General features: G+C 33.6%; 3 protein-coding genes and 1 long non-coding RNA gene across 4 annotated transcripts; 2 read left to right on the top strand and 2 right to left on the bottom strand.

Annotated features, from left to right (window-relative positions):
- The first annotated feature begins 143 nt into the window (after positions 1–143).
- LOC123662008 lies at positions 144–5,026 on the top strand. Its single transcript, XR_006744426.1, has 3 exons — positions 144–635; positions 4,581–4,660; positions 4,758–5,026. It is a non-coding gene; the product is annotated as an uncharacterized LOC123662008 (long non-coding RNA).
- LOC123662006 lies at positions 594–1,217 on the top strand. The gene is made up of 2 exons (XM_045596904.1): positions 594–894; positions 991–1,217. The coding sequence occupies exons 1-2, from the start codon at positions 681–683 to the stop codon at positions 1,137–1,139; spliced, it is 363 nt and encodes a 120-aa protein (XP_045452860.1). The 5' UTR covers positions 594–680; the 3' UTR covers positions 1,140–1,217.
- On the bottom strand, positions 1,118–8,566 carry LOC123662007 (protein salvador homolog 1). The gene is made up of 10 exons (XM_045596905.1): positions 8,301–8,566; positions 8,011–8,179; positions 7,733–7,814; positions 7,512–7,622; positions 7,257–7,386; positions 5,455–5,565; positions 4,752–4,929; positions 4,126–4,262; positions 3,765–3,897; positions 1,118–1,593 (listed from the first exon to the last, which is right to left on the bottom strand). The coding sequence occupies exons 1-10, from the start codon at positions 8,383–8,385 to the stop codon at positions 1,521–1,523; spliced, it is 1,209 nt and encodes a 402-aa protein (XP_045452861.1). The 5' UTR covers positions 8,386–8,566; the 3' UTR covers positions 1,118–1,520.
- Positions 8,567–17,473: 8,907 nt separating this feature from the next.
- Positions 17,474–25,524, bottom strand: LOC123662484 (protein PFF0380w-like). The gene is made up of 6 exons (XM_045597326.1): positions 25,353–25,524; positions 24,098–24,305; positions 23,994–23,998; positions 22,341–23,461; positions 19,048–19,951; positions 17,474–17,639 (listed from the first exon to the last, which is right to left on the bottom strand). Exons 1-6 carry the CDS (start codon positions 25,522–25,524, stop codon positions 17,593–17,595), a joined length of 2,457 nt encoding a protein of 818 aa, XP_045453282.1. The 3' UTR covers positions 17,474–17,592.
- Positions 25,525–26,291: the final 767 nt, after the last annotated feature.

The raw sequence follows: 26,291 nt of genomic DNA, 5'->3' as shown, positions 1-26,291 counted from the left end.
TTTAAATGGGACCAATTGGCACACACCACCTTTCGATTAAAAGAAAATTTGTCGAAATCGCTCCACCCAGTCAAAAGTTCTGAGGTAACATAAATAAAAAAAAAAAAAAAAATACAGTCGAATTGAGAACCTCCTCCTTTTTGGAAGTCGGTTAAAAAAGAACGTATTATTATAGTCTACAATCTGAAATTTTAGTATCACCATGGTTTTATAATATGGATTTCAATACAAAAGGCTGTAGCATAATATCGAGACTAAGGCTTGGTCACACTCGTTCTCCACACCATCTGGCTAGATTTAAAATTACTTCCAGTCCGTCCTGTTTTTGTGGTTATGTAATGGGGGATATTAATCATCTTTTATTCTCCTGTTCACTTTTCAACCACTCCCGCTTCCTGGCGTCACTGATTACGTATCTTTTTTATCTTCCTTTTTATCATAAAATATATTATTTTGTTTCTTCCTATCCTGTTCTGAATCCTGTCATAAATTCCTCTTGTCCCTTATCCACAATTTTTGAAGATTTTTCTTAATTCCTGCTCGTCATTGGCAATGTGCAGTCCTTAAAAAAAACGTCAAAATCACGTCAAAATTGACAGCTGACTTCTGCCAAAAAATTGTTCACTTCGATTCAGGTTTGTCTTCAGATTTTAAAATAAATTATATAACTAAATATTAACATGATACATAAATGGTTACATAAAATAATTCGCCGAAGAACAAAGCCAATACCGGAGGATGTAGCCGTCCTTTGGAAACGACGTCTTAGTTTAGCTTATGGGTTTTTTGCATGGAATGCATTCGGAATACTTTTATACAGCATATACCAAGGAAAAGCAGATTGGGCGCATTACCATGGTCTAAAATCTGACGAAGAAATGGCTTTGCCCCCTGGTAGCTATTTGATATATTATTTTATTTATTTTACGGTTTAATAAGATTTTGTTTATTCTGTTAGCATTTATATTCTGACTCATATAATTATTTTAGCACGTGCCTGGGCCAATACATTGGGAATTAAGAATGCTAAAGTTTACAAAATATCAGGTCTAACAAAAGTAGACGAATATGATATTGTTGATGGTGAGGAAGTTAGACATGATAATAAAAAAAATGATGAAAACGAGTTATATCAATAATTTATTTCAAGAAATCTGTATTGATTTATATATTAGTGTAAATAAGCATAACTTTTATTAAACAACTATTTCATTTCAGTGTTTTTTCTTTAACATTTAGAATTTAAGAAGGGGCTACCTTTGTTGTTTTAACATACACATTACATATCTAAATAAAATTGTAAACAATTATATTGTTTATTATTACAACATTAATGTATATAAATAATAATAAAAGATGTTATAAAATAGTCATAAATTTATCACTGATTATATATTTTAATTTTAGAAACGCAAAAAAGTAAGGCACTTATTATTATTATTTTATAATAATAATAATTTAAACAGTCAACTTCTTATGTACACTTTTCCTTAAATATTAAATCACAGCTTATTAAGGCATTAATTTAATAATGAAAGTGCATGATATGATTTTGCATGTCTCCTTTTTTCAATTTCTTGAAGTATCGCAGATCTGAAAATAATTGTATAATTAGTAGATAATATTTACATTATACTACTTAAAAACAATTACCTGGCACCTGTCTTAAAACAGATAGTATGGATGGATGGGTTTCTGAAGTAAGAAATTAAATTTAAATAAAAAGTGGACGTTAAATAACAGGTTTTCCTTGTGAAAATTTAAAAAAAATGTAATAAATTTAAGTGTTCAATATTTTCTTCTGTATGTTTGGCTTTGTGACAGTAAAAACATTTTTTTTTTATTAGTTGCAATACAATTAAGATCATGAATTCAAATTATACTCATTATTAATAATTATACTGCCTTAAGGGGGCGTCCATAAATTAAGTGAGGTATTTTTTTTTAAATTTTGTGTTCCCCCCACGTGAGATGTTGTGAGTTTTTATTGAACCCCCTCCCCCATCCCCCAATCTTATGTGAGATTTTTCAAAATGTGGGTTTCTTACGTAAATGCGTTGTATTGTTATTGTAAAAAGAAAAAAAAAAATTTGTGCTTTTATTTACGAATAGTTAAGACTAGTAATCAATATTGCTGAGAGTTTAATTATCTAATATATAAAATTTTCGTGTTGCGGTGTTTGTAGTTAAACTCCTCTGAAACGGCTTGACTGATTCTCATGAAATTTTGTGTCCATATCGGGTAGGTCTGAGAATCGAACAACATCTATTTTTCATCCCCTTAAATATTAAGGGTAGTCCACCAGTCCACCACCAGTTTTTAACCGACATCCAAAAAAGGAGGAGGTTCTCAATTCGACCGTATTTTTTATTTATTTTTTTATGTATGTTACCTCAGAACTTTTGACCGGGTAGACCGATTTCGACAAATCTTTTTTTAATCGATAGGTGGTGTGTGTCAATTGGTCCCATTTAAATTTATTTGCGATCTAACAACTACTTTTCGAGTTATATCTAATAATGCGTTTTTACTTGCCGCTTTTTTCGTCGACCTACGTTGTATTATACCGCATAACTTTCTACTGGATGTACCGATTTTGATAATTCTTTTTTTGTTGGAAAGGGGATATCCCTAGTTTGGTACCATGATAAAGAAACCAGGATCTGATAATGGGATCCTAGAGAAATCGAGGGAAACTCTCGAAAATCTGCAATAACTTTTTACTGGGTGTACCGATTTTGATAATTTTTAATTTAATCGAAAGCTGATGTTTATCATGTGGTCACATATAAATTTTATCGAGATCTGATAATTACTTTTTGAGTACTCTTTGATAACGCGTAGTTACTTGACTATTTTTTCGTCGATCTACGTTGTATTACTCGTCGATGTAATTGAAGTCGGTTTTTTTTTCGTTTGCGAGCAAACACAATAATTTTTTTAATTTTTAGATAAATTATCTTTTATTTTATTATGATTTGGCGTTGAAAAATACATACAACCCTAAATATTCACCCTTCTACCACTAATTTCTATTTTTAAATAGCGTTTAGCAGCAAGACAACGTTTGCCGAGTCAGCTAGTAAGTGTAATAAAAATTTAACAAGAGAATACTTTAATCGTAACTACTGTGATTAAAAAAAGAATATCTATTCTAATTCAGTCCATGGAGAATCATGCGCGGTCTCCGGAGAGACTATTGGAACCAACATGAAATTATTTTCTTTCGAACGAATTAGTGAATGATCTTAATCGGAATTAGTGAATGATCTTAATCGTATTACGATTACGCTTAAGATTAAATCTTAAGCATGTACAACCGGGATTAAATGGACCAAAATAGTAAAATATTTTTTTGTTTCAATCAAAAAAAAAAATTGCGTGACATTAGCCGAGACCCTCCCTCTGTCCAACGTAAGATTAGATGAGAATTAGATGAGATTTGACTCGACCCCTTCCCCCCTTAAACGTCTCACGTGTTTTATGAACGCCCTTAACTAATAAATAATTCAGGAAATTACTTTCAAATAAGGGCATCTGCAAATTTAACAAAACTTTCAGATGCCTCTACTGAGTATTGGAATCAATTTAATTCCTTTCAAACCAAGTCTACCAAAAATATCAATTTCTTAAATAAAATTTAATTGTTAAATAAATAACTGTAAATAATAACAGATTTTATTTAAAATGTTGGAGGAGGTGGAAATTTGGAAAAATTATGATGACTAGTTTTGAAAATTACCTCCTAAATTTTGTCTTATACCTGTACTGTTCATATTTCATAACTATAAGTTGAAGTTCCTGTTTATAAAGTCTTGTTAGCATGTCCGAGTAACAGTCAAGTTCATTCAAACGGAACATACTCCAATTCAACTTGTGATCTAGTTCTTGGTCAGCTGTATAAAAAATAAAATATTACATTCAACGATAATGATTTAGAAAAATATTAAAAGCATCGTTAGTGGAAAAAAATATTTGTTTTGATTATGTTAAAACAATCTTTCGCATTGTACAAACACTTAAAATGTAATAAATGCAAATTTTCTTTTTACTAAGCTAGTTGAAATTATACCATAACATAATCATTTAGTTAAAAAAAATAACTAATGTAAACTTAATTTTACCTTTTGAATAAACTATAAGCCAGTGTGGTATCTCTTCCAAAAGATATGGTGGCACCAGTGTAGGTACCAGAGGACTTACTAAGTAGCATCCTCCCACTAAGCAAGGATGGGCATATGTTGTCTGATGGGTTATTTCACTAAAAAAAAAAAACATTTTTTCAATATTTTACGTATATAGAGGATCATTATCATTGGCCTTAGTCTGTCTATTGCAGACGATTTAGACAGTGTCAGACAGACACTGTGTCGCCTAGGACACTCTTCAGGAAAACGCAGAGTTGCGTAAGCTCTGCGCCACCCTCTCGACCTCACTGGTTAGGCCCACAGGAACGACGAGTCGATACAAGTGGAGCCAGTTCGGCTGCAGGAGTCTTTCGCATTTTAGAACTATGCTATAGAGGATATTGATATATTTATTTTTGTATTGATCAAAACTATTTTCTGTTTCCCCATAGCACAAATCCTCCACTCTGTTGACGACAGTTTAATATCCGTGCTGATACCAATATACAACTTAAAACAGAAATTTCAATTGGTGTGTATAAAGTTATAAATATTTTTTAAGTCCACAAAAATTAGTATTATAGTAATACAAAAAATATATTAACATAATCTGAGTTATTTACTTAAAGTAATAGACTCCATGGTGTGGAGTGGATACGCGGTGCCAGGGCCGCGGTACGCTTTCAAGTGGATGTGTCCAGTGGGTAGTCTGCGTGTTATGGTCCATGTAGTAGCGCCGTCCTCGCAGTGTACGGTCAGCTGACCAGCCGGGAGGCAGTGGCAACTCACACTCATCGGAACCTGCCAGTTTTATTTTTGAAGATATTTTTTTACTACTCTTAGAGGTAAAGTTTGTAAGCTTATAGATTTTAAATAATACATATTTTTTAAAGTTAAATCATATATTTTTATTTATTACTAACTGTGCCTGCGACTTCGTCCGCATTTTGGGTATTTTTACGTGTTTAACGTGATTCTTTAAATTGGCATAACTTTTTTATTTATGAACAGATTGACATAAAATAAACACTAAATGTTAAGTGAAGTACCACAACAAATTAGAGAAAACTACAACTAAATTAAATAATCCGTTTCTGAGATTAGCATTCACAAAAGCACAGACAATCAGACAAAAATTCTAACAATCATTGTTTTGAGTGCCATTTGCAATGACAAAGGCCCTAATAATATTTTTCTCATATATCTTCCATGTACAGACAGCGATTGGTTACATTTTTATTACATGTATTGATTGGGGGGGGGGGGGGGTATGTCCAACAGTGGACTGCAACAGGCTGAACTGATTAAACTGACTGATTGATTTACCTTGGCCTGAAGTTATCATATTTCCACTATGTGGTTTATTGTGGTATGGTAGGGCTGGGGTATTTACATAATTAGAGTATATAGGCGAAGATTGGCTTGGTGTTGTATATGCTGAAACAATATCAAAATACATATCATTAAAAAGTAAACTTTAAATGGTGTAATTTTAACTAACCGGCTCTTTACATAAACATATCTTATTGGAATAACTGCATAAAAATTATGTAATACTGATGATATAAATTATAAAATAATTAGATGCGCCGAATGTAGATTTAACCGAATAAGAATGTTCGGCCGAATATTCGGTCCAATATGTGCCAAACCGAATGATTCGGCCGAATCATTCGGTTCAATTTTACGCGGTAAACAGGTTTGCATGTCGGTACGGCGCTTTAAAAGAGCCGGGCGGCGTTTGCCACCCTGCCCTTTGCTGAATGAATTGCAAAAATATGACGACGCGTTTGCGCAGCGGTCACAGTAATGACTGTTGCGCTGGCGGTCGCGGATTCGATCCCCGCTCACGGCAGATATTTTTTATTGGCCATATAGGTTGTTGTCGTGGTCTGGGCGTTTGTGCTTGTGTATTGTGTGTGTTTGCCCCCAATAAAAAAATGGGCCCCCAACACAGGAGAAAATCCTACTGGGGGCCGTTGAGTGTGAAGTGTTTATTTGAATGAGACTTTATGCGTTTATAACGCAGTCCTTTTACATGGTGGGCAAAAAATCAAGGAAAGTATGAACTCATGACTTGTTTTAGCCAGAATTTTTTTAACTTCTCCGGCTGTATATAGTGAATGGTTATCCTCGGAAGCAGGAAATGTATATGAAGAGAAAAAAAATTGATTGTTGCCTCACAGGGCTGAGTATCTAGTATTTCTACATCATTACCACTCTTAAATTTTAATTATAAAATATGTTTTTTTTTTTTTAATTTAAGTATGTTAAATTTACGATATGATTATTAAAGGATATAATAGTAATTCTGAGAATCAGATTTTATTTTGCTAACATTATCACTTGTCAAAAAAATTTAATTTGATTTTTTACAGATATATTTGTTCATTGTTGATTGAAACTACAAATTGTTATGACAATTCCTAGTTTCTATGTTGCAAATTATTATTTGTTACTAAAGTTATTTTATTTTTGATTTCATTTGACATTTATTTTAAAAAACTTAATTTAATTATATACATATTTTAATACTTGTGTTGGTTCCTAAAGATATATTAGATTATATTATGTTCTAAAAATACATTTTCTTAGAAAAGTTATTACTCAAAGCAGTGTTCTTAAAATTGTTAGTTTCATAGAAATTTAATTTAGTTTAATTTATTATTTTATGGATCAATACAACTTTCGCAATAAACCACACTTATTTAGTAATTAGTTAACCTTACTATTTAATTATTCGGTAATTATTTGGCAAATTAAGCAAATATTCGGCCGAACATTCTTTGCATCTCTAAAAATAATAGTACCATATATATAATATTATACATAGGGTTTGTTTCACCGGTTGTTGATAATGCTATTTGATGGATAACGATTTCAACAGTTAAAAGTTTTTACTGTATTATTCTTTTTCATCATTGGTTTCCACTGTATTTATGAGATATTTTTATTTGCAAGTATATATATCTAAGGCTTGTTCGCCTCCTTATGCTCGAATTCCTGCTGTCAAAGTCTATTCATAACTTATATGCAGGATCTTTAAAAAAAATTTAGAAACTTTATCCACAACTGGTCAAACAGATTCATAGTATAATATAGTATGAGTCAATCAGTGTATTACTTACAATCTGTACAATGCAGTCTGATAGAATGGGGTGACGGGGGATGAAGCCTAGCTGTCAAACTCAAGTTAGAAGATATTCTTGGCATGCTAGATTCCCTGGAACTATATTCCTGTTGTTTTTGCTGTTGCACCTAGTTTATACAAAATTTTTTTTTCATAAAAAGTTATATATCTCTATAATTATGTAGTTCAACATGTAACATATATAATTATGTTTCTTTTTCTCATTTCAAACTTTTTGATGAATTAAAAATACCTGCTGTTGGTTTTGATAGATAGGATCCTCTTGTTGAGTTTGCCTATAATATCGGTAACTTGTTTGTCGACTAAAAGACTCATCAATTTCATTTAATGTTGATTGTGATGCCTAAAAATATGTAAAATGAAATGATGAACAGATGATAGACAACACAAGTACTACAATGGAAAAAATAAATTACTGACTACATTTGGCAATAAAGTTTAATGGAAACATACCAAATTAGTATCCAAATAAAACTGGGAGTTATAGTTGCTGGAAGTACTTGCAGTATCACTGTTTGTTGATAAATTCGCAAACCTGTACAAAATATTTTACAAAATTAGTAAGTAAACAAAAAGATGCAAAACCTGATTCAAATTATGTCTTTACAAAAATGTTCAATAAATTAATACATTACTCATGTTCTTTACTTTCTCTTTTCTTCGTAATAAATATTAACTAAGCTGCTATGGTAAAAATAATTTAAATTAATTGGTCATAATAAATCTCATACCTGTGTGCTAGGTTTGGCACAGATTCACTTGGAGTATACTTTCCAGCATGACCACTTATTGTTTGAGATTTACCAAACTTATTTTCAATACTCTGAGTACTTGCATCACTGGACCCGAAGGGTTGACTGCGTGGCCGTCTATTGTTACCAGTTGTCCAAACATTAATTACTGTAGAGTCAGTTAGTTGAATGTTTTAGTTTGTTTTACCAGAATTACATTTAATTACTTTGTATGATGATGCTGATAAAATTCTTGTTGTATTTTTTTTCCTTTGTTATTATTTACTTACTTGGCAAATCCGGAGGAGTATCTTTTTTCACGTATTTACCAACAACCCCTTCATTTATAGCTTTTTGTCCTTTCCGAGAAATCATTTTAGAACCTTTAGTTTTTAAGTAGATTAATGCTTAAGTATGTATAGTTACTACACATACATACATCTGTGGGTATATACACTAGAAGGGCAAAATTTTAAAAATCTCTTTTAAATTTTATCGGAACACATCCATTTTCTATTGTTGTGCACGAGATGTCAAGTGTCATCACATAAGACATGACATTAATAGTAACATTCTAACATTAAATGGGTATATATTTTGGTACGATTCACAAATAAAATAGTAGTTCTAATAAGATAAATTACAGTAAACTAAAAAAAAAAAAATATATATATATATATATATATATATATATATATATATATATTATATACATAATATAATAACTAAAAAATATTATTAAATGGAGTCTCTTTGACAAGGTTCCGAAGATACTGGCAGCGTTCCCCCTTTGAATAGCTAGACTAATTCTTTGTTCGAAGTAGCTGTCCGCTCTTCGGTCTCCTGTGCCGTCGAATAACCTTTTTGCTATTTCCTTAAAAAGTCTTATTAGCGCTAGAACCCCACGGACCAAGGGGCTCGACACCGAATGGGACAAAATCATATTCGGAGCCTAGACCCCTGTATTTGTTTGCTTTTGTTTTTTCAGCCGCTTCACAAGCCGCACCAGCTCTGTTATTGGCTCCATGTAGATGGGAAGGGGCCGGCCCATCTTCCATGGAATCAAACTCATACTGTCCGGTCTCTTGCCATCGTCTCTTGCAATACCAGTCGGCTCAAGTAGACTTGGCACGTTGACGGTGGCAAGGGACCGGCGTATGATATCGTTAAGTGGGGCATGTCTCGAGAAGCGGCCTGCACTTTTTAGGCATGACAGACCGTGATGTCCTTGTCGACATCACTGCCACAGGGACATTTATGAGGAGTACAGACCGGAATCCCAAACCGTAGACAGGTTGCGTGTGATTCGGAGCGTGTCAGGCTCAAGAAATGTCCCTGTATTTGACGAAGGGTACGCGTGAAGCCAGTAGCCGGCCTCATACGTACCCACGGCCAAAAGCCTAGCACGCGCCGAATCTGTACTACAGCTTAAAAGATTGACATAAGTCAATTTGCAGATAATGTCGTCCCAGCTCCTCTGTGTATTTGGAGAAAATGGAAAATTTTGACCTGGGCGTGCAATTAAGAAAGTGTTTCTAACTTCTTCTAAACCAGCAATCTCAAAGTTTGAAGGGGATGCCCTTAAAATTTTACTTATGAGATTTGCTGAACTATGGACAGAAGATAGGAAGGCTGGTAAAGCAACACTGAAAATTTTGCGAATCTCTAAACCACCATAACGGATAGGTAGGGATGCATGGTTCCAAGATTGCTCGTTCAGTTGCATATTAAGAATAGATTCTAAGCTAATTTTGATTAAGTCGTCTACTTGTGTTAAAAGATCTGGGTGATTCCAAAAGGAGCAGCAACGAAGCACGTACATGAATTTTGGGACGAAAAGACTATTTTAAGGTGCAAAGTGCATAATGTGGACTAATTTCAAGGAGACAGTCAACAAAATTTTGAAATTTAGTGATTGAATTATTAATATATTCAGAAATAGATTTGTGGCTACCTACCACATCGAACTATTATTACTTAAGTAGTAATAGTAATTCAATGAGGCTACTACAATATAACTTACCTGATACCATTACCATTTAACCATACCGATACCTTTACCATAAAAATACCTTAACCGTTCATAACCTGAAACCATTACCGTTACCAAGAAACATTGACGCGTTCGTGAAACAGGAAGTACATAGCTCTGAAAAGAGCTGTTTTAATGTTCATGAAACATGACGTCTTTAGCTCTGAAAAGAACTGTTTGAAAGTAGCACAGCACACCATGCAAGCGGATGCACCAGCAATCACATGCACAGATCTTCACAGAAGTCTTCAAGCTAACTTGCACGTATACTTCATTTATATCTTCACGAAGTATAATCACGCCGCCGCGCGCCACCGAGTGAAGTGCACGTCAGAGATCCATGCGCCGCGCTGATCACCGCCGAAGAGTGAGTCGCGGGAACGTATGTTCTATTTATAATTATCGCTCTGCGCTACCCCGCCTCCGACTCGTAACGATGCGCATGAGTCATCGACAGCGGCACGCGCGAAAAAAGAGAGCCACGCGCGAGAAAGAGACGCAAGGCTTAGATATAAACATCTGTGATTGGTCATAAAACTTATCAACTATTGTTATAACTAATGTTTTGTTATTAATCCTTTTATATAAATATTACCATTTTTTATTCAAATATACGTCCTGTCATGATGACCTAAGCGAGTCCAGCCTTCGCCCACTGTCACCCCGCCTACATCCAACGGCTGCAAGCATTGCAGAACCGCTTCTTACGCACGGCCACGGCCTCACCGTGGGACGTACGTAACACTGACCTCTATAAGGACTTTACCTTTCTTCAAGGTATTTTGAGAGAGCAGTCCGACACCCCAACCCTCTTGTAGCAAAGGCCTGCTCCTACGTAGGTAGAGGAAACGTACAGACGAGACTTAGCCGTCCTAAACACGTCTTGACAGATCCCGACGATAGGATAACCGTAGCCAACGTCCCTCTCTTAGGTAACACACCCACTCACAGGACACACACGCACCGCCTTCGCCGGCGAAAACGAGGTCTCCCGCATTAGGACGGCTCGGATACGCTTGGACGCATTGACCGTCCACAACTCGCCGCAGCGCTCCGCATAGCGCCTCCTCCATCCCGACGACCTTCTAAGCCGAGGTGCGATCTCGCTAGGAAACACCCTTAGGACGAACGTCACCCCCGTGTCCTCCATATGCCCACATCTTCCTTCGCGGCCGGTGTTTACAGTACCGGAGCCCTTTCACCAGTGACGCTGTAAAGGCCAGTAACAGCAACAGTCATTTCGAAAAAAAAAATTCAAATGTATTAGACAGTAGGGTACACACGTAGGTACTCACTCGCCCCTGCCCTTCGGCAGGGGAGAAACAACATCTATTTTTATTGTTAGGAATCGACCCGCGTCCACTATGGACGCCACAAAAATTATGGAAAGGATACTTATGTTCCTAAAACGTAAATACCTTTAGGTCTACACCGACCTCACAAGCGAGTTAGCCCCTCCCTCCCACGCCTCCACAGCGGGTTTGATTCTCGATTGCCCGGCCTCTCCCAAGAGGGAAGAAGATCGCGGCGGTGAAATTTGTATGGATCTTCAAAATCACCCCTCTCGGACTCTTCGGACTCCGAAGGGTTCGAGCCGGTCCGCTGCCAGCGGAAAAAAGGAAAAGTAGCCAAAGACCCCCCTGCCGTCTAAACGCAGTGCGATCAAGAAGATAATTGCAAATAACCACCCACCAAAAACATAATAACAAAAAGTTTTATTTCTGTCAGGAGGGTACCCCTATTTACCGAATTGAAAGCATTTTTGACGTTAATTTTGAGCAACACGTCAGGCTGGCCGGAAGTTAGGAAAGAGCGTAGGGCATGAACGGCTGCCTCAAAGCCTCCTTTTAAACCGAAGCCTAACTGTATGGGTTCAAATTCCGAATTTAATTTGGGTAAAATATGTTGAACAGCAATTTTGGAGGCCAGACGTCGAAGTGTTGATCCAACAGCAATTGGTCTCACCCCTCCGTCCTTTTTGGTGAGGGCGATGAGGTTCGCGCCGAAAAGAATGGAAACAATTTCTGGATTGACATTACCGAAATACACAAAATTGATTAATTTAGTGATCGAATTTACAAGTTGCTCACCTGCATCACCCACAGGATGCGATGTTTTTCAAATGTTGGGGTGAGATTCCATCCAAACCTGCAGCCAAACCTGGTTTAAAAGATAAAATGGCTTTCCTAAAATCTTTGAATCTTTAAATCGTTTTGAATTTAAAGGCATTCTTGCCCTGCTGTTGGTGGGTCGAGAAAAAATGGGTTTACTAGAGGTGGAGGGTATTTTGACCGTAAGGCCCGAAGGGTATCAGGGGTTTCTGGTGATAGCACGTCGTTGGAGAACAAAAGGCGAGCAGCACCTTTGAGATCTCCGTCACAGATTTTGTTTTCGATGACTTTGTTGCGATTATGAGGGGTATTATGTTTGATTGGAGGTGCGGGAGAAGTTGAGGAGCTTACAGTACAGCTATTCTTGATCTTTTGTATCAACGATAAATAAATAAATAATAATAACTTGGTGTAAAGTTCCTCAAACGTTAAATTACAGTTTCCCAACATTCTCTTTAAATGAAATTTTGTTGATTTTACACCAGCCTCCCATAATCCACTGAAATGAGGTGAATACGCCGGAATGAAACAAAAATTAAGCCATCATTGGCTGCGGTTTCTAACAAGATTTTAATATTATTAATTAAAAACTGAGAAAGCTCATTATATGTACCTACAAATGAGGTACTATTGTCCGAAAACAAATTTGTAGGCTTACCTCGGCGTGCTATAAACCTACACAAACGTGACTGAAAATTGCCACTAGTCAAGTCATTCACCAGTTCAAGGTGAATCGCTTTAGTAGCAAAGCAAACAAATATAACTATGTATACCTTCATGAGCCTATAATCGCGACCCCGGCGACTAGCAGACATTATAGGTCTTGCATAGTCTACGCCTACATTTTTAAAGGGGTAATTAGGGGTAACACGTTCTTTTGGCAAGTTTCCCATTAAGGGGACAGCTACTTGACCTCTAAATCGTTTGCACCGAATGCATTGACAAAAACATGCCCTTGCTATAAAGAACGACCACCTATCGGCCAGTAGATCTCTCGGATGGAGGCTAACGATAGTTGTGGTCCTGCATGCATAAGTTTAATATGCTCAAAACGAAATAAAAATTTAATGAAATGATGAGCAGACTGTGATAATATAAGTCTTATATTATAAGATGTTTCTGAGCATAATTGACATTATTTGTGACACCCTTTTTCATTATAAAGGCCGCGTTCCACTAAGCGTCCGCAACGATCATGGTACCCATTCAATCGTTCCACCTAAGGCCCACAGTTGTCGCGAGCGGTGCTCGACGTCATAGATGACGTCACTGTTTACGACCGCATTGCGCCTACTTCGCCAACAAAATATAGGTGGGTTAAAGTTTGCTTTGATCCAAACGTGGCGGGAATTTTAAAAAACCAACTATCAATGTCAAATTTTGAATATTATCTCTCATTCGATTCAGCAAAAACGCAACGATTAATTACCGGGAATCCATGTTGAATTAAGTATAAATCCAATCCATGCGAAATATTCACTCACAATCCCCACAGCTGTATGTTTTCACCATACCGCCATATTGCGAGCACACAGCTGACACTTGACAGCGCCCAATTCGCACAAATAAGCCTTCCACTTATAAAATTCGCCCACAACGCCCGCGGCATTTTTTTTTTGTGTTAGTGGAACGGCAATTTTAGCGGTCGTGGGCGTTGGCGTATTAGGCATTAGGTGGAGCGCTCCTAAAGTATTGTCTGTGATAAACCCTTTACTGCATTGATATAATAAGGCTGGAGGACGAGCGGGAAACTTGAACGCGCGCGGTTGTGTTTTTTCTTACTACTATTAAAATTATTTTAAATATAGTTCAGAACAGGTATAAAGTGTATATATTTAGTTATTTAGTTTTATTTATGTAAAGGTATTTCAAATAGAAATATCAAAAATAAATTAAAACAACATTACTTAAATATTTTGAACTAAACATTTCCTGAAATTGTATTTTATTGTATTATTGTGTTTATTTATAAACATTACAAATTGTTTCCGTATTTTTTTGTTAATATTTTAAGTGCTGAAAAAGAATTTAAACATTGTCCGTAACCATTATAAATAATGAATGTGTATAATTAGACTAAGATAGCACAGGTTGAAACCTTTGTGGTTTTTTGTTGCTATTTTTTAATATTTCATGTATTATTAATTTTATAAACGATAATTTAAAAAATATATGTTTGTTTTTCTTCTATTTTTGGTAAGTTTATGTAAATATTTACTTTATAGAATGTTCGGACCCGGGTGGCGGGAATGATTTTAATTTACAATGTATTCCGCAACCTAGCAATTTCATCACTATAGATTACGATGAGTCGAGTATGGAAACTGACCACTCTATGACTAAAAAGCCACTTAAGAGATCTCGTCTTCATAAAATTTGCAAACATTGTTAATAATCATAAACGTGATGGGAGTAAACGACACCGTAGATGATACGAATATTCTTACGTGGTGCTTAAGCCCGAACATAACCATTTCTAAAGAATCAACTTACCAGATACACCCTTAAACATTTATGTACTCTACAATAAAATGACACATACGTCTAACAATTATCCCTTAATTGGTCAACCATATCTACCTATATATTATGTGATTGCGAGAGCTTTGCTTGTGATTGTGATTTCTTGATTAAGCTAGGGTCATTAATGTTTAAGTTAAACGTTATAGTGTGATAATATTTTTAACCAAATTTAATATTTCTAGTTTTGTAAGTGCAGGTACCTAAGTTTTGGTCATTTTATTAAATGTATGTGTAATGTTAATGGTTCCACAGTCTATTATTGACTAAAATTGTTTAAATAATATGTAACGCAGGTGACGCAAAAATTATTGAATTTATCATTGTCCCTGAATCCTATTCAGAAATTTATTTTGTTTATGCACTTATTTTTCTCATTGTAAGATAGATTTTTAATAGTAGCAGTTGTTTTATTAGCCTCACAGATTATTTGTTTATAATAAATAAGTTTGTCAAACATTCGTTATTCAAGGATGGTCAAATTTTAATGAGACTGCTGTTTTAGTAGGTAGGAATACTTAAGATTACCTTATAACTTTTACCAAAAGACTTCATAAATAATATATAATTGATCTCAAGAGTTCCTTGTATTTTCTATACGTTTTAAACAGAAGATTAGACATTAGCGCGAAATTTTGTAGCGATACCTAAGTACTTGCCATTTCAGTACAATTTAGTTTTAACCGTTCATTCTGCTTTACGTTAATAAGATGTTTCGTTACAACTGAAATTATATAAAAATAAGAGTCTTTTTCTTACTTTGTTTAATAAACAATATTTTCAATAACAAGTGAATTTTATTTATCATTTTTTTTTTTATAATAAATGAGTTTTGGAATAGGTTTTAGATAGGTTAGGCTATTAAGTATAGATAAAATCAATAATTAGGTATTTGTATAATTAATTAGTTATCTGAGTCGATAAATAGGTAATAAAATCTATAAAAAGGTTAATAAAGTATATAATTATATACAAAAGTTAATAAAGTTCATAAAAATTGCACTTAAATCGATTACCTAAATGAAGAAAACAAAGCAGCTGTCTACAAACTGATAGAAATAGTGAGAAAATTGACCGTTACAACCATAGATTATACACTTATATACGGTAACAACCATCACTAATCACATATCCATTGATTTTTCGGGCGTAAACGCCCCAATCATTCGATTTTCCGAGGCGTATAGACAAGCTATTTTTGTTACTTTTAAATTTATTTGAAATATAATTATACAAAGTTGTGCATCAAAAAAAAAAAAAAAAAACTTTTGGTCCTAGAATGGTTTATTTAGGACAAAATCGAGAAAGTTATGTCGAAAATTTATTTTTTTTTTTTAGTTTTTTGGCTCTCCTGTAAAATCGAGTTTTGGTGCTTACGCCCTTTGAGCCCCGAGGTATCGATATGTGGTCTCAATTTTTATTCAGTTTCAGTACCTACGTGATAAAAAAATTGAAAGTGTGATTGTCGGTTTACGGATAATAGCTTTACGTGATAATGCCACACAGAAACATTGATGAAAAATTGCATACTTTTATGAATTGAATTATTATCACTGAACTATTTCGAACTATTAGCTCTGACGTCACCCGAGAAAAGAGATAAATGTGTCACAAGTCAACGCTTGGGCAGATACACGGCCGACAGTACCTCTATCGCTTGTTCCATGCTCTCGCTTGTACGCTCAGGCTCAAACGGAACATCACACTTTTTCGTGCGTGCAGCCGGTGTTCATCAATTTATAAGATGTTATCACAAATATTTCAAGTTTGTTATATTTTTGTCTCAAATAAAAACCTACAAAACCATATTTTTTTTTGGTTCATTCATAATTTATGCAGTAAAGGGTTAAAATGCAGCTACTTTTAACCCGTCACTGGTGACATAGACTTGACTCACATAATCCGGAACCCCGGTGTAATCCCCCCCCCCCTCCGATGCCCCAGGTTAAAAGTATGTCAAAGTATACAGATTTTTTTAATTGGATACATATAGGTATAGTATGTTACTCTTACGAACACAAATTATTTACACAACTATTTTTTGTTAAATTGAAAACAATTAATTTATTTAATAAATAGGCTTCGTCCGCGTGAAATTGAAAAAAAAAAACATCGTTCAAAATAAATAAATTTCTAGAATAAAAGATAGACAGACTAAAATTGTAAAAAATGCAATTTTGGCATGCGTAAAGAAATTTTACTTCAAAAATATATTGTTTTACGCTTATTATTATTTTTTTAAATAAATTTTAGGGTTAATTGAATAAAATCGTAGTTTGTTAGACTTGAGATCAAGAAATCTTTAAGGGGCAACACGCATGAGTTCACGTTATTTTTGGCGTAAACTTGTGGAGGCTATGTCCGGCAGTGGACTGTATAGACTGTAATGATGAATCTTTAAGGCTCACAATTAATATTTTAAAACTCTAATCGATAGTTGTTAATCTATACAATTAAATAAAATTGGAGTGTCTGTTTGTAATATTGAAATAACGTCATGCATATCGATGTATACACGGTACTTATACTAAAATAACATTTTTTACAATTTTTGTCTGTCTGTCCATCTGTCTGTTTGTTCCGGCTAATCTCTAAAACGGCTAGACCGATTTTGACAGGAGTTTCATTGGTAGATAGCTGATGTAATAAGGAGTAACTTAGGCTACTTATATTTTAGAAATTTATTTATTTTATAACTGGGAACTGAACAATAATTTTTTTGAGTTCCACGCGGACGAAGTCGTGGGCACAGCTATTCGATAATAATCGCGCAACGAAGGTTAAATAAAAGAAGTTAAAATAATTTCAAATTGCTTTAATAAAAGTGACTAAAGTTGAATATAATTATAGATTTGAAAATGATATGCTACCACGATGATAAGTTTCAAACTACGTCTACGTCGCAACATTTTTTTATTCTTAAGAATTATTCCAAAGTATAAAATACACCAACACATTCTGGAACTCTGAAAAATAAAAAAAACAAAATATGTGTCTATAAGAATATAAATTCGGGCATACAGATTACAGTAATGCTAGAATATGTTAAAGATTGAAACTACTTTATTAGATCTGCTACAAAATTATTGTAACGATATTGTAATTATGAAATTTAATTAATTTTATATAATACCAATATATTAAATAGTTTTAAATTAAGAGCTTGTCTTTAAATTAAAAAAATAATAATAATTAATTAAATTATAGAAATATTGTACTTTTAGTTTAACACATTTTGTAGTATTAATTAACTACATTGACATTTGGTTTTAACTATCGCCGGTTTAATAGTGTATAAAATTTCATTTTCTTTGCAGAATTTTTTTCCATCCCACTGCTGGGCATAGACCTCTTTTTCCACATAGAAGAAGGAAAATTATATATGTATATAGATGTAATAAAATTCTACACTAAATTTAATCTACTAAATACTATACTATTTACTTTATTATTATTATTATTATGTTTCCGATATTTGAAGTACCAATAAATATGAAGGTGCAGACTGAAGATTAGACGAAATCCAATCAACTCGAAGGTCGTGAAATAACATAATTATAGCTTTAGGATTGCAGATTAGCGTACTATTACCAAAAAAACCAAAACTTAAAATATAAAAAAATAAATTGTTAAAAACGTAATCAAAGAAATATTTTCTTTACGTATCTAGAACACAAAATTCTTTTCATAAAAAACCAAGCTAAACGTCGGCTAGCATTCGTTATAGTAGTTATTTATGTACCTATCTTGTGAATTTATTAAAAACTAGCATCCCGCCCCGGCTTCGGACGGGTAATTAACAAAAATTCCAAAAAAAATCCCCCAATTAAAAAAAAAACATAATATAGCTATATCATCCGCGGGTAGTGTAGCTTCCCAACAGTTAAAGAATTTTTCAAATCGGTTAAGTAGTTTCGGAGTCTATTCAATTCAAACAAACAAACAATCAAATCCTCTTTATAATATTAAGTATAGATTCAATGTATTTAAAATAAAGAATTAACACCTACAAAGACAAACTTAATTGTATAGGGTAAAACAACACAAACATCAAGAAAATTTTCAAAATTGAAGCAATAAATAATTACTATAAATTATTAAGACATTTTTTTTAAAACAAATTTAAAAATAAAAGTACATAGTTTATATACTCAACTCGTGTGCTATCCGATCTAACTATATTGAAAATTCCATTGTACACATAAAATTGACACAAGAAATATCAAAAGGACTTATCTAAATAATTATATCAATTATATAAAGGCTCAAGTACGCAACCACTAACTACTTATCATAATAATTACTAAGCAGTCATGCCTTGGCCCTAAAAGAAGGGAAAGTGTTATCACCTGATAATAAGATGTCTTCACTCACCACGGACGACAGATGTATCATTACGAGACACCTTTGTTGGAAGTACCACATCATGGCATTCTCCGGAATGCATCAACTTATTTTCTACATTTTCCGATGATACTGTTTTCTCTGAAATCACAAGCGGTGTTACCACGTCTGATTCATCTGAAGCCATTTGAGACATAGATTTTAGTTGATCTGATTTATTAGCTGATTTATTATATTCTTGTGTATTCGCAGTTTCTTCAGTTTTTACGATATCAACCATAGTAGAAATATTATTGTCATTAAAGGTATCTGTTGAAGATAAAACTGTTTTCGTATTGTGGACATCAGAAGCAATTTCAGGTTCGCTTTTTGAATTATCATTGTTATCATTTATCATTACTTCCTTTACTGAATCGACATCTTCGCTTAATTTTCCACTATTACAACTGGGTGGAGATATGGATTGAATAGCGTCTTCTCTTTTTAATTTTCTTCTTTCACTCTTGTCGTAACCTAAGGGATGCAAATTGGTGGGACTAGGAGGACTCCCGTCTAAAGATAAATCCATTGAAGTGAGCATACTCTCATCCCTACTCATGAAATGGCCACCTTCTGGGACAATGTGTATATTTAAAACTGTTTTGTTCTTGTTATAATTATTATCGCATTCTAAGGAAGTCAAAGATGGTACATCTGAATCTATGCCGGATGTACTAGACACTGTTTTATTAAAATTGTAGTTGTTTCTTACTAAAAAGCCTCTAACATGAGCTTGAATTATTGTAGCTGCACTTGATATAGTAGAAGAATCGTCGGTCGATAAAGATAACGATTTCTCTTCGTTTACAGTTTGTAAAACAGTATCCATTCTATTAACACCAAGCGGTCTTCTATCTTTGTTAATATTATTATTGATAGACATTGCTTCGTCATCCTGAAAGACAATATTCTTTTTTGTTATTGAAAAACAACAAGTAGTTTCTTTTTTTCATTTTAAAATAGCTAAAATTTCTTATAGTCTAAGATCTGAACTAGACATGATTTTCACTCATCTGCTTAATGGATAAAAATTAAATAATTATCTTCTTTAGTATGTTAAAGATAAATTGCGAAAGATTATTTATTTATTTATTTACACTTTAGCACACTAATACAAGGTTTTAACAGCATAACAAATGATATATAAAAATAGAATTTGCATCAGTTGCAAGAGGCGGCCTTATCGCTGATACAGCGATCTCTTCCAGTCAACCTTTGAGCAGAGGACTAAATAAGAAGTGTGGGATGGGGCGCAAAAATGTTATGTAACATACATATGAACATGTTATAGTCACAAACGTACATGTACACCAAATACATTTATTATACTTACATATACATAATACTTACTTACATATACATACATTCAGATATACACATACATACAAAAATACATATATATCAATAATAATTAAAAAAAAAACTTGATATATTTTAAATGAAAGACAAAACATCATAGCATAAAGTACTCATTGAAATAAAATTGCTTGACATACAATAAGACGATAAATACATTTCTTTTGTGAGTTTTTTAAATTTTTCTAATGTTTGAGCATTCTTTATAGACAGTGGTAATGAGTTCCAAAGACGATAAGCTTCCACAGAAAAAGATTTAGAATAAAAGGATGTAGAATATGGAGGGATCTTCAATATCCGACTTTCTTTCGAATGGAGAGGCCGTCCGTGAGAATTACAGAGAAACTCAAATCGATTTTTTAAATAGTGCGGAGCAGGAGGATTGAAGAGGATAGTATAAAGAAGGGTCAATATGTGAGTATTCCTACGAAGTCGTATAGGAAGCCACTTGAGTTTTTTTCTAAATTCAGAAACGTGGTCATATTTGCGAAGGCCAAATATAAACCCAATACAGAGGTTTTGTAGCCGCTCAAGTTTATTTACTTGTTCCTCATTTAGATTAACAAAGCACGTATCGGCGTAATCAAGAATGGGAAGTAGAAGAGATTGCGCTATCTTTATTTTATTTTGACAAATAATAATGACTAAATATAAGATTTTGACTGAAAAATCCCTGGATAAGCTATATTATATTCGACAACAGTCATTCCAACTAGATTTTTAGCAGGTAACCATATGTCATCCTATTCGCAATGAAACAGCGCTCATTTTGATGTAAGATTTATTTTTTAAACATGTGGTGAAAGTAACTAGTATCAACCCGCCCCGACTTCGCACGAGTGCAATGCTGATACTAAATATAAAATAAATATTTGTAATGTTAGTGAAAAAAAATGTGTTTATTTACGACATCACATTAGAAACCTCTAAAACTATCAGTGATCCTCTACTATATTATGCGTATACTAGCTGACTCGGCAAACGTTGTCTTGCCGCCAAACGCTATTTAAAAATAGGGGTTGGTGGTAGAAGGGTGAAAATTTAGGGTTGTATGTATTTTTCAATGCCAAATTATAATAAAATAAAAAATAAATAATTTATCTAAAAATTAAAAAAATATATTTAGGGGTGGACTAACCTTAACATTTAGGGGGGTGAAAAATAGACGTTGTTCGATTCTTAGGCCTACCCAATATGCACAGAAAATTTCATGAGAATCGGTCAAGCCGTTTCGGAGGAGTTTAACTACAAACACCGCGACACGAGAATTTTATATATTAGATTATACATATAAACCTTCCTCTGGAATCACTCAATTTATATTAATTTTTATTTTTATTCCATCGCATAATTTGACGCGTAACGGAGATTCCCGAGCGTCGATCTTTATATTTAGCGACGTGAGAGATAATGTTATTTGTAATCTGTATCGTTACTAGGCCCTGGTGTCAACCCAGTAGTTATGCTACGAAAATTAAAACGTACCCTAAGTTTGAATCTTCTACAGTCTTCATACTAATGGTATTTAAAGTATCCTTTAAACTCTTAGGTGCATTTTTAAATAAAAATAAAATTTTCAATACTGAAATAGATAAATATAGCCTGGTCAGGAATTTTTCAGACAACCCTTTCGCGATTTATTTCTAAAAAAAGGAATAAATATAAAAATAATTTTCATCCATTAAGCAGATGGGTGAATTTCATATCTAGTTCGGATCTCACACTATTAACTTTAATCGTAAAAACAGTAAATAAGTTATTTTTATATGACTTTCAATCTAACGAACACCAATATTTTCTCTTATTTTAACATTTTTTTGTTTTATATTTTAAGTTGTAGACATTTTTATTTCCATATCGAATATTCAATTAGCTAAAAACTTTAAAAAAAATGTAATTTGCTTATGCAAAATACTAAAATTATTAACCTTTTTGTCCTTATCTTCAATCAGCAAATTTATATCAATATTCGTAGAATCATCAATGCTTAAAGTTTTATTTCTAAAAAGGAATGATCGAAATACTTTTTGTATAGTGATCGCAGCTGTTTCTAAATCCATCGAGGTGTTATGGACGTGTCCGGTTATTTGATTGTATCTATCTTTTTCTACTGGTTCTTGTTCAAGATTATTTTCAAAAGCCACCGAACCACTAATTTCCACATCATTATCAAAAGAAGCTCGTAGATTTCCATGCGTTTCATGAATAACATTATCATTATTGTCAAATGGCGTTGAGTCTGGCACAGACTGTCTTTCGCCTTTTTCTGAATTATTATCCTCGAGGCTTCTTTGAATCTCAGATATACCATATTCTTTTTTAAAATCTATATGTTGTTCATTGTTAATATTTATATTAGCAATTTCTATGTTACTCTTGTCTTCTACCTGTTTACAGTAAACTAATTCTGTAATGCTTGATGTATTAATATGTTGATTACCGTGTCTTACATTTTCGTATTCAGGTATTACGACACTGTCGTTGATATTGTTTGAATTTATTACATTCGATTCTTCTTTTTCAAGAATTTCCTGTTGTTCTAATGGATTTTTATTATTTTGAGATTCTTCAGAGATGGTAACTTTATCAAGATTTACAACATTCCATTCTTCGAGTTCCTTTTCATCAATATTTTTACTACTTATTTCAATTTCAGCAGAGTCCTTTCCTACATTTTTAGTATAATGCTCCGGATTCGATACGTTATCAATCGAATCACAATTTGGATGATAAGCTGTGTCTGTATTTGTGTCTGGTGAAGAAACAACCATTCGACCGTCGGTATCTTGAATATGTTCTGATGGGATGAAATTTTTTTTAGCCGATCCTGCAATTATTTCATGCTCTCTGTTGCTCGTCAAATGGTTTTGAGGAATTTTTACAATATTTTGTTGAATGTATTGTTCTGCCTGTTTATTATTATCACCTTGAACACTTGGAAACAATTGCATTTTTTTATCAAACTCGTCTTGCCGTTGAGCAGCTCTGTCTCTTACCTTTTTAGTAGCAAATGCTATTTTTGCCTTTAAAGTTGGAATCTTTTTTGTTGCTATAATAAAAATAAATATTATTTAAAGTATTACTTGTTAAGAATAATTTTATTTCATGTAGCCACTTAGATTTTAATGAAAACCTATGTCGTTTCTTATACTAAACTGTTTTGAGATCGTTAGTTGAAATACTATTTCAATAAGGGGTCGTCCATAAAATACGTTGGCAAAATAAGGGATCAAAGTAAATGTGATGTTTGCAGTTCACTAATAATAATTCTTGTTTCATAAATTGACGGTTCTCAGAACTTTTTTATGATTACGGAGTCATTCTCATGTTATTAAGAAGCCTTTTTATATTACACATCTAAAATTTATTTACCTATATAAATCTATACCTTCGAAATAATAAATTTTCTAGAGGGACCGAAAATTTGTCTTAACGTAATGTATTTTACGATACTAAGCAATACTCTTTAGGCATTAGAAGACAAGGAAACCCCATTTTTTAGCAATAATCTATTGATGTTAGATAATGTTTTTATTTCTTAGACCCCTGTTGTAAGACTATAATATTATATTACTACTCACACTCACTGAAATAGAAATACTAAAAATTATAATTTAGATGAAATTGTCAGGAGTCCGGAAACACATGCAATAAACGAAAGTAAACGCTCAGGCCCGGTTTCTACCAAAGCGGAGAGGAGATGCGATCTGTTAGTCGCGGAGATGTTCCGTGCATAGCAGAAATATGAGCCGTGAAGAGCTCGAAATCGATCAAGTGTTGTCTCTGAAAGTCAAAACGGGAAGCGAGAGCGAGGCCGAGGCCGTCTGCAAACATAATCGTCCACTCTACCGCGTCGCGCGCTCGCTCGCGGCACAACATTCCATAGAACAACACTGTTAGAAAACGAAAAAACGACTTTAATTACATCAACAACATAGGTACAAATACAACGTAAGTAGATAAAAAAAATTAACAAATACGCTAATCGCCACTACGATTGGCAAAGGTTCCCCCCGTTTTCTCTGGGATGCCATCATCAGATCCTAGCTACCTTATCATGGTACCACCCTTGGGATACCTCCTTTCCTACAAAAAAGAATCATCAAAATCGGTTCATAAACGACGAAGTTATTCGCGAACACATAAAATAATATAATTGTCTATACAAAAAAAAATAATTGGAGTGTCTGTTTGTAATATCAAAATGACCGCTTTTTACGAATGCATATGAATGTATACACGGTACATATATCAAAATGTTTTTTAAATTTTTGTGTGCCTGTCTTTTTGTTCCGGCAAATCTCTAAAACGGCTAGACCGATTTTGACGGGACTTTCACAAGCAGATAGCTAATGTAATAAGGAATAACTTAGGTTACTTTTAGTTTAAAAATTTATTTATTTTGTACTGTATCTATCTGCAAACGGAACAATATTTTTTTTTAATTCCACGCGGACGAAGTCGCGGGCACTGCTAGTATATATAGCCGAATTGCGAAACCGCTTCCTTTTTTTTGAAGTCGGCTAACAATGAGACATCTCTCATCTTCGCTTGATCGATCCACTGAAGCTAAGCGGCGAGATTTGGAAATAACGAAATCTAATTGGTTATTCAAAACAAATCTGTTCTTGTCTCATCAGCTTTGGTGGAAACCGGGCCTCACACCACGGGAAACATTTGTATCGCCAACATAAATATTTGCCGTGAGCGAGGATCGAACCCGCAACGGCAAGCGCAATAGTCGGTGCTGGCTTTGACCGCTGTGCCAGAACGCTGTCGTCATAAAAATAATGTAACGGTTTATCACTTATTATAAAAATTCGATTTAAAAATTAATCAAACAAATTATTGTCCACTCAGTATTTAAAATTGTTAATATACTTCCAAATTATTTTTAATTCATGTACATTATAGGGTTTTAACACAATCATTTTACTTACTCAAGCCATCTCTAATTTGTTTTAAGTTTAGCATGTGGTCAGCGCAAAATGCATAAACATCGGTGGGATTATTTTTTAAGACATCCCTAGCAAGTCCTTCCATTAATTCCACGAGACCGGGAGGCATTTTAGGCACCGGAGCAGAATAAACGCGGGAACTTCTTAGATTCATCTATAAAGTAGTAATTTTAATGGGTTTAAATCTATTTTATAAGATTAATTTAATATAAATCTTACCTTAAATTTCGAAAGATCTTACGCCGCTACGAGGAACGTTGTTCGTCTGAAGTCTGCGGTGTTTGTGCGGCACGTAGCCATGGCGATGCTATATGAATCTTGATTTTATCAGTGGTATTGATCCTTTTATTTACAAGTTCAGTGTACTGTTTATACTTGTATTTCAACACGCCATAAGTCAATAGAAACTACGTAATTGGTCTTATAATTTTATTATTCACATAAAAAAATGAAAATTAGGTACCTACTTATTTTTTTATTATATGTACTGAATTTAATTTCTTACTTTTTAACCGACTTCAAAAAAGGAGTTTATTCGACCGTGTATATATATATATATATTCGGAGACAACTTCGTCGTTTATAAACCGATTTTGATAATTCTTTTTTTTTTTTTTGTTGGAAAGGAGATATTCTTGGTGTGGTACCATGATAAGGAAACCAGGATCTGATGATGGGATCCCACAGAAATCGAGGGAAACCCTTGAAAATCCACATAACTTTTTACTGGATGTTCCGATTTTGATAATTTTTAATTTAATCGAAAGCCGATGTTTATCATGTGGTCACATTTAAATTTCATCAAAATCTGATTACAACTTTTGGAGTAATCTTTGATAATGCATATTTACTTGACTAATTTTTGGTCTACCTACGTTATATTACTTGTCGATAAAATTGAAGTCGGTTTTTTTCGTTTGC

This window comes from Melitaea cinxia, chromosome 18 (assembly GCF_905220565.1).
Source record: "Melitaea cinxia chromosome 18, ilMelCinx1.1, whole genome shotgun sequence".
Lineage (NCBI taxonomy): Eukaryota > Metazoa > Arthropoda > Insecta > Lepidoptera > Nymphalidae > Melitaea > Melitaea cinxia.
The sequence above is the reverse complement of the archived record's forward strand: the minus strand, read 5'-3'. Positions and strand labels throughout refer to the sequence as shown.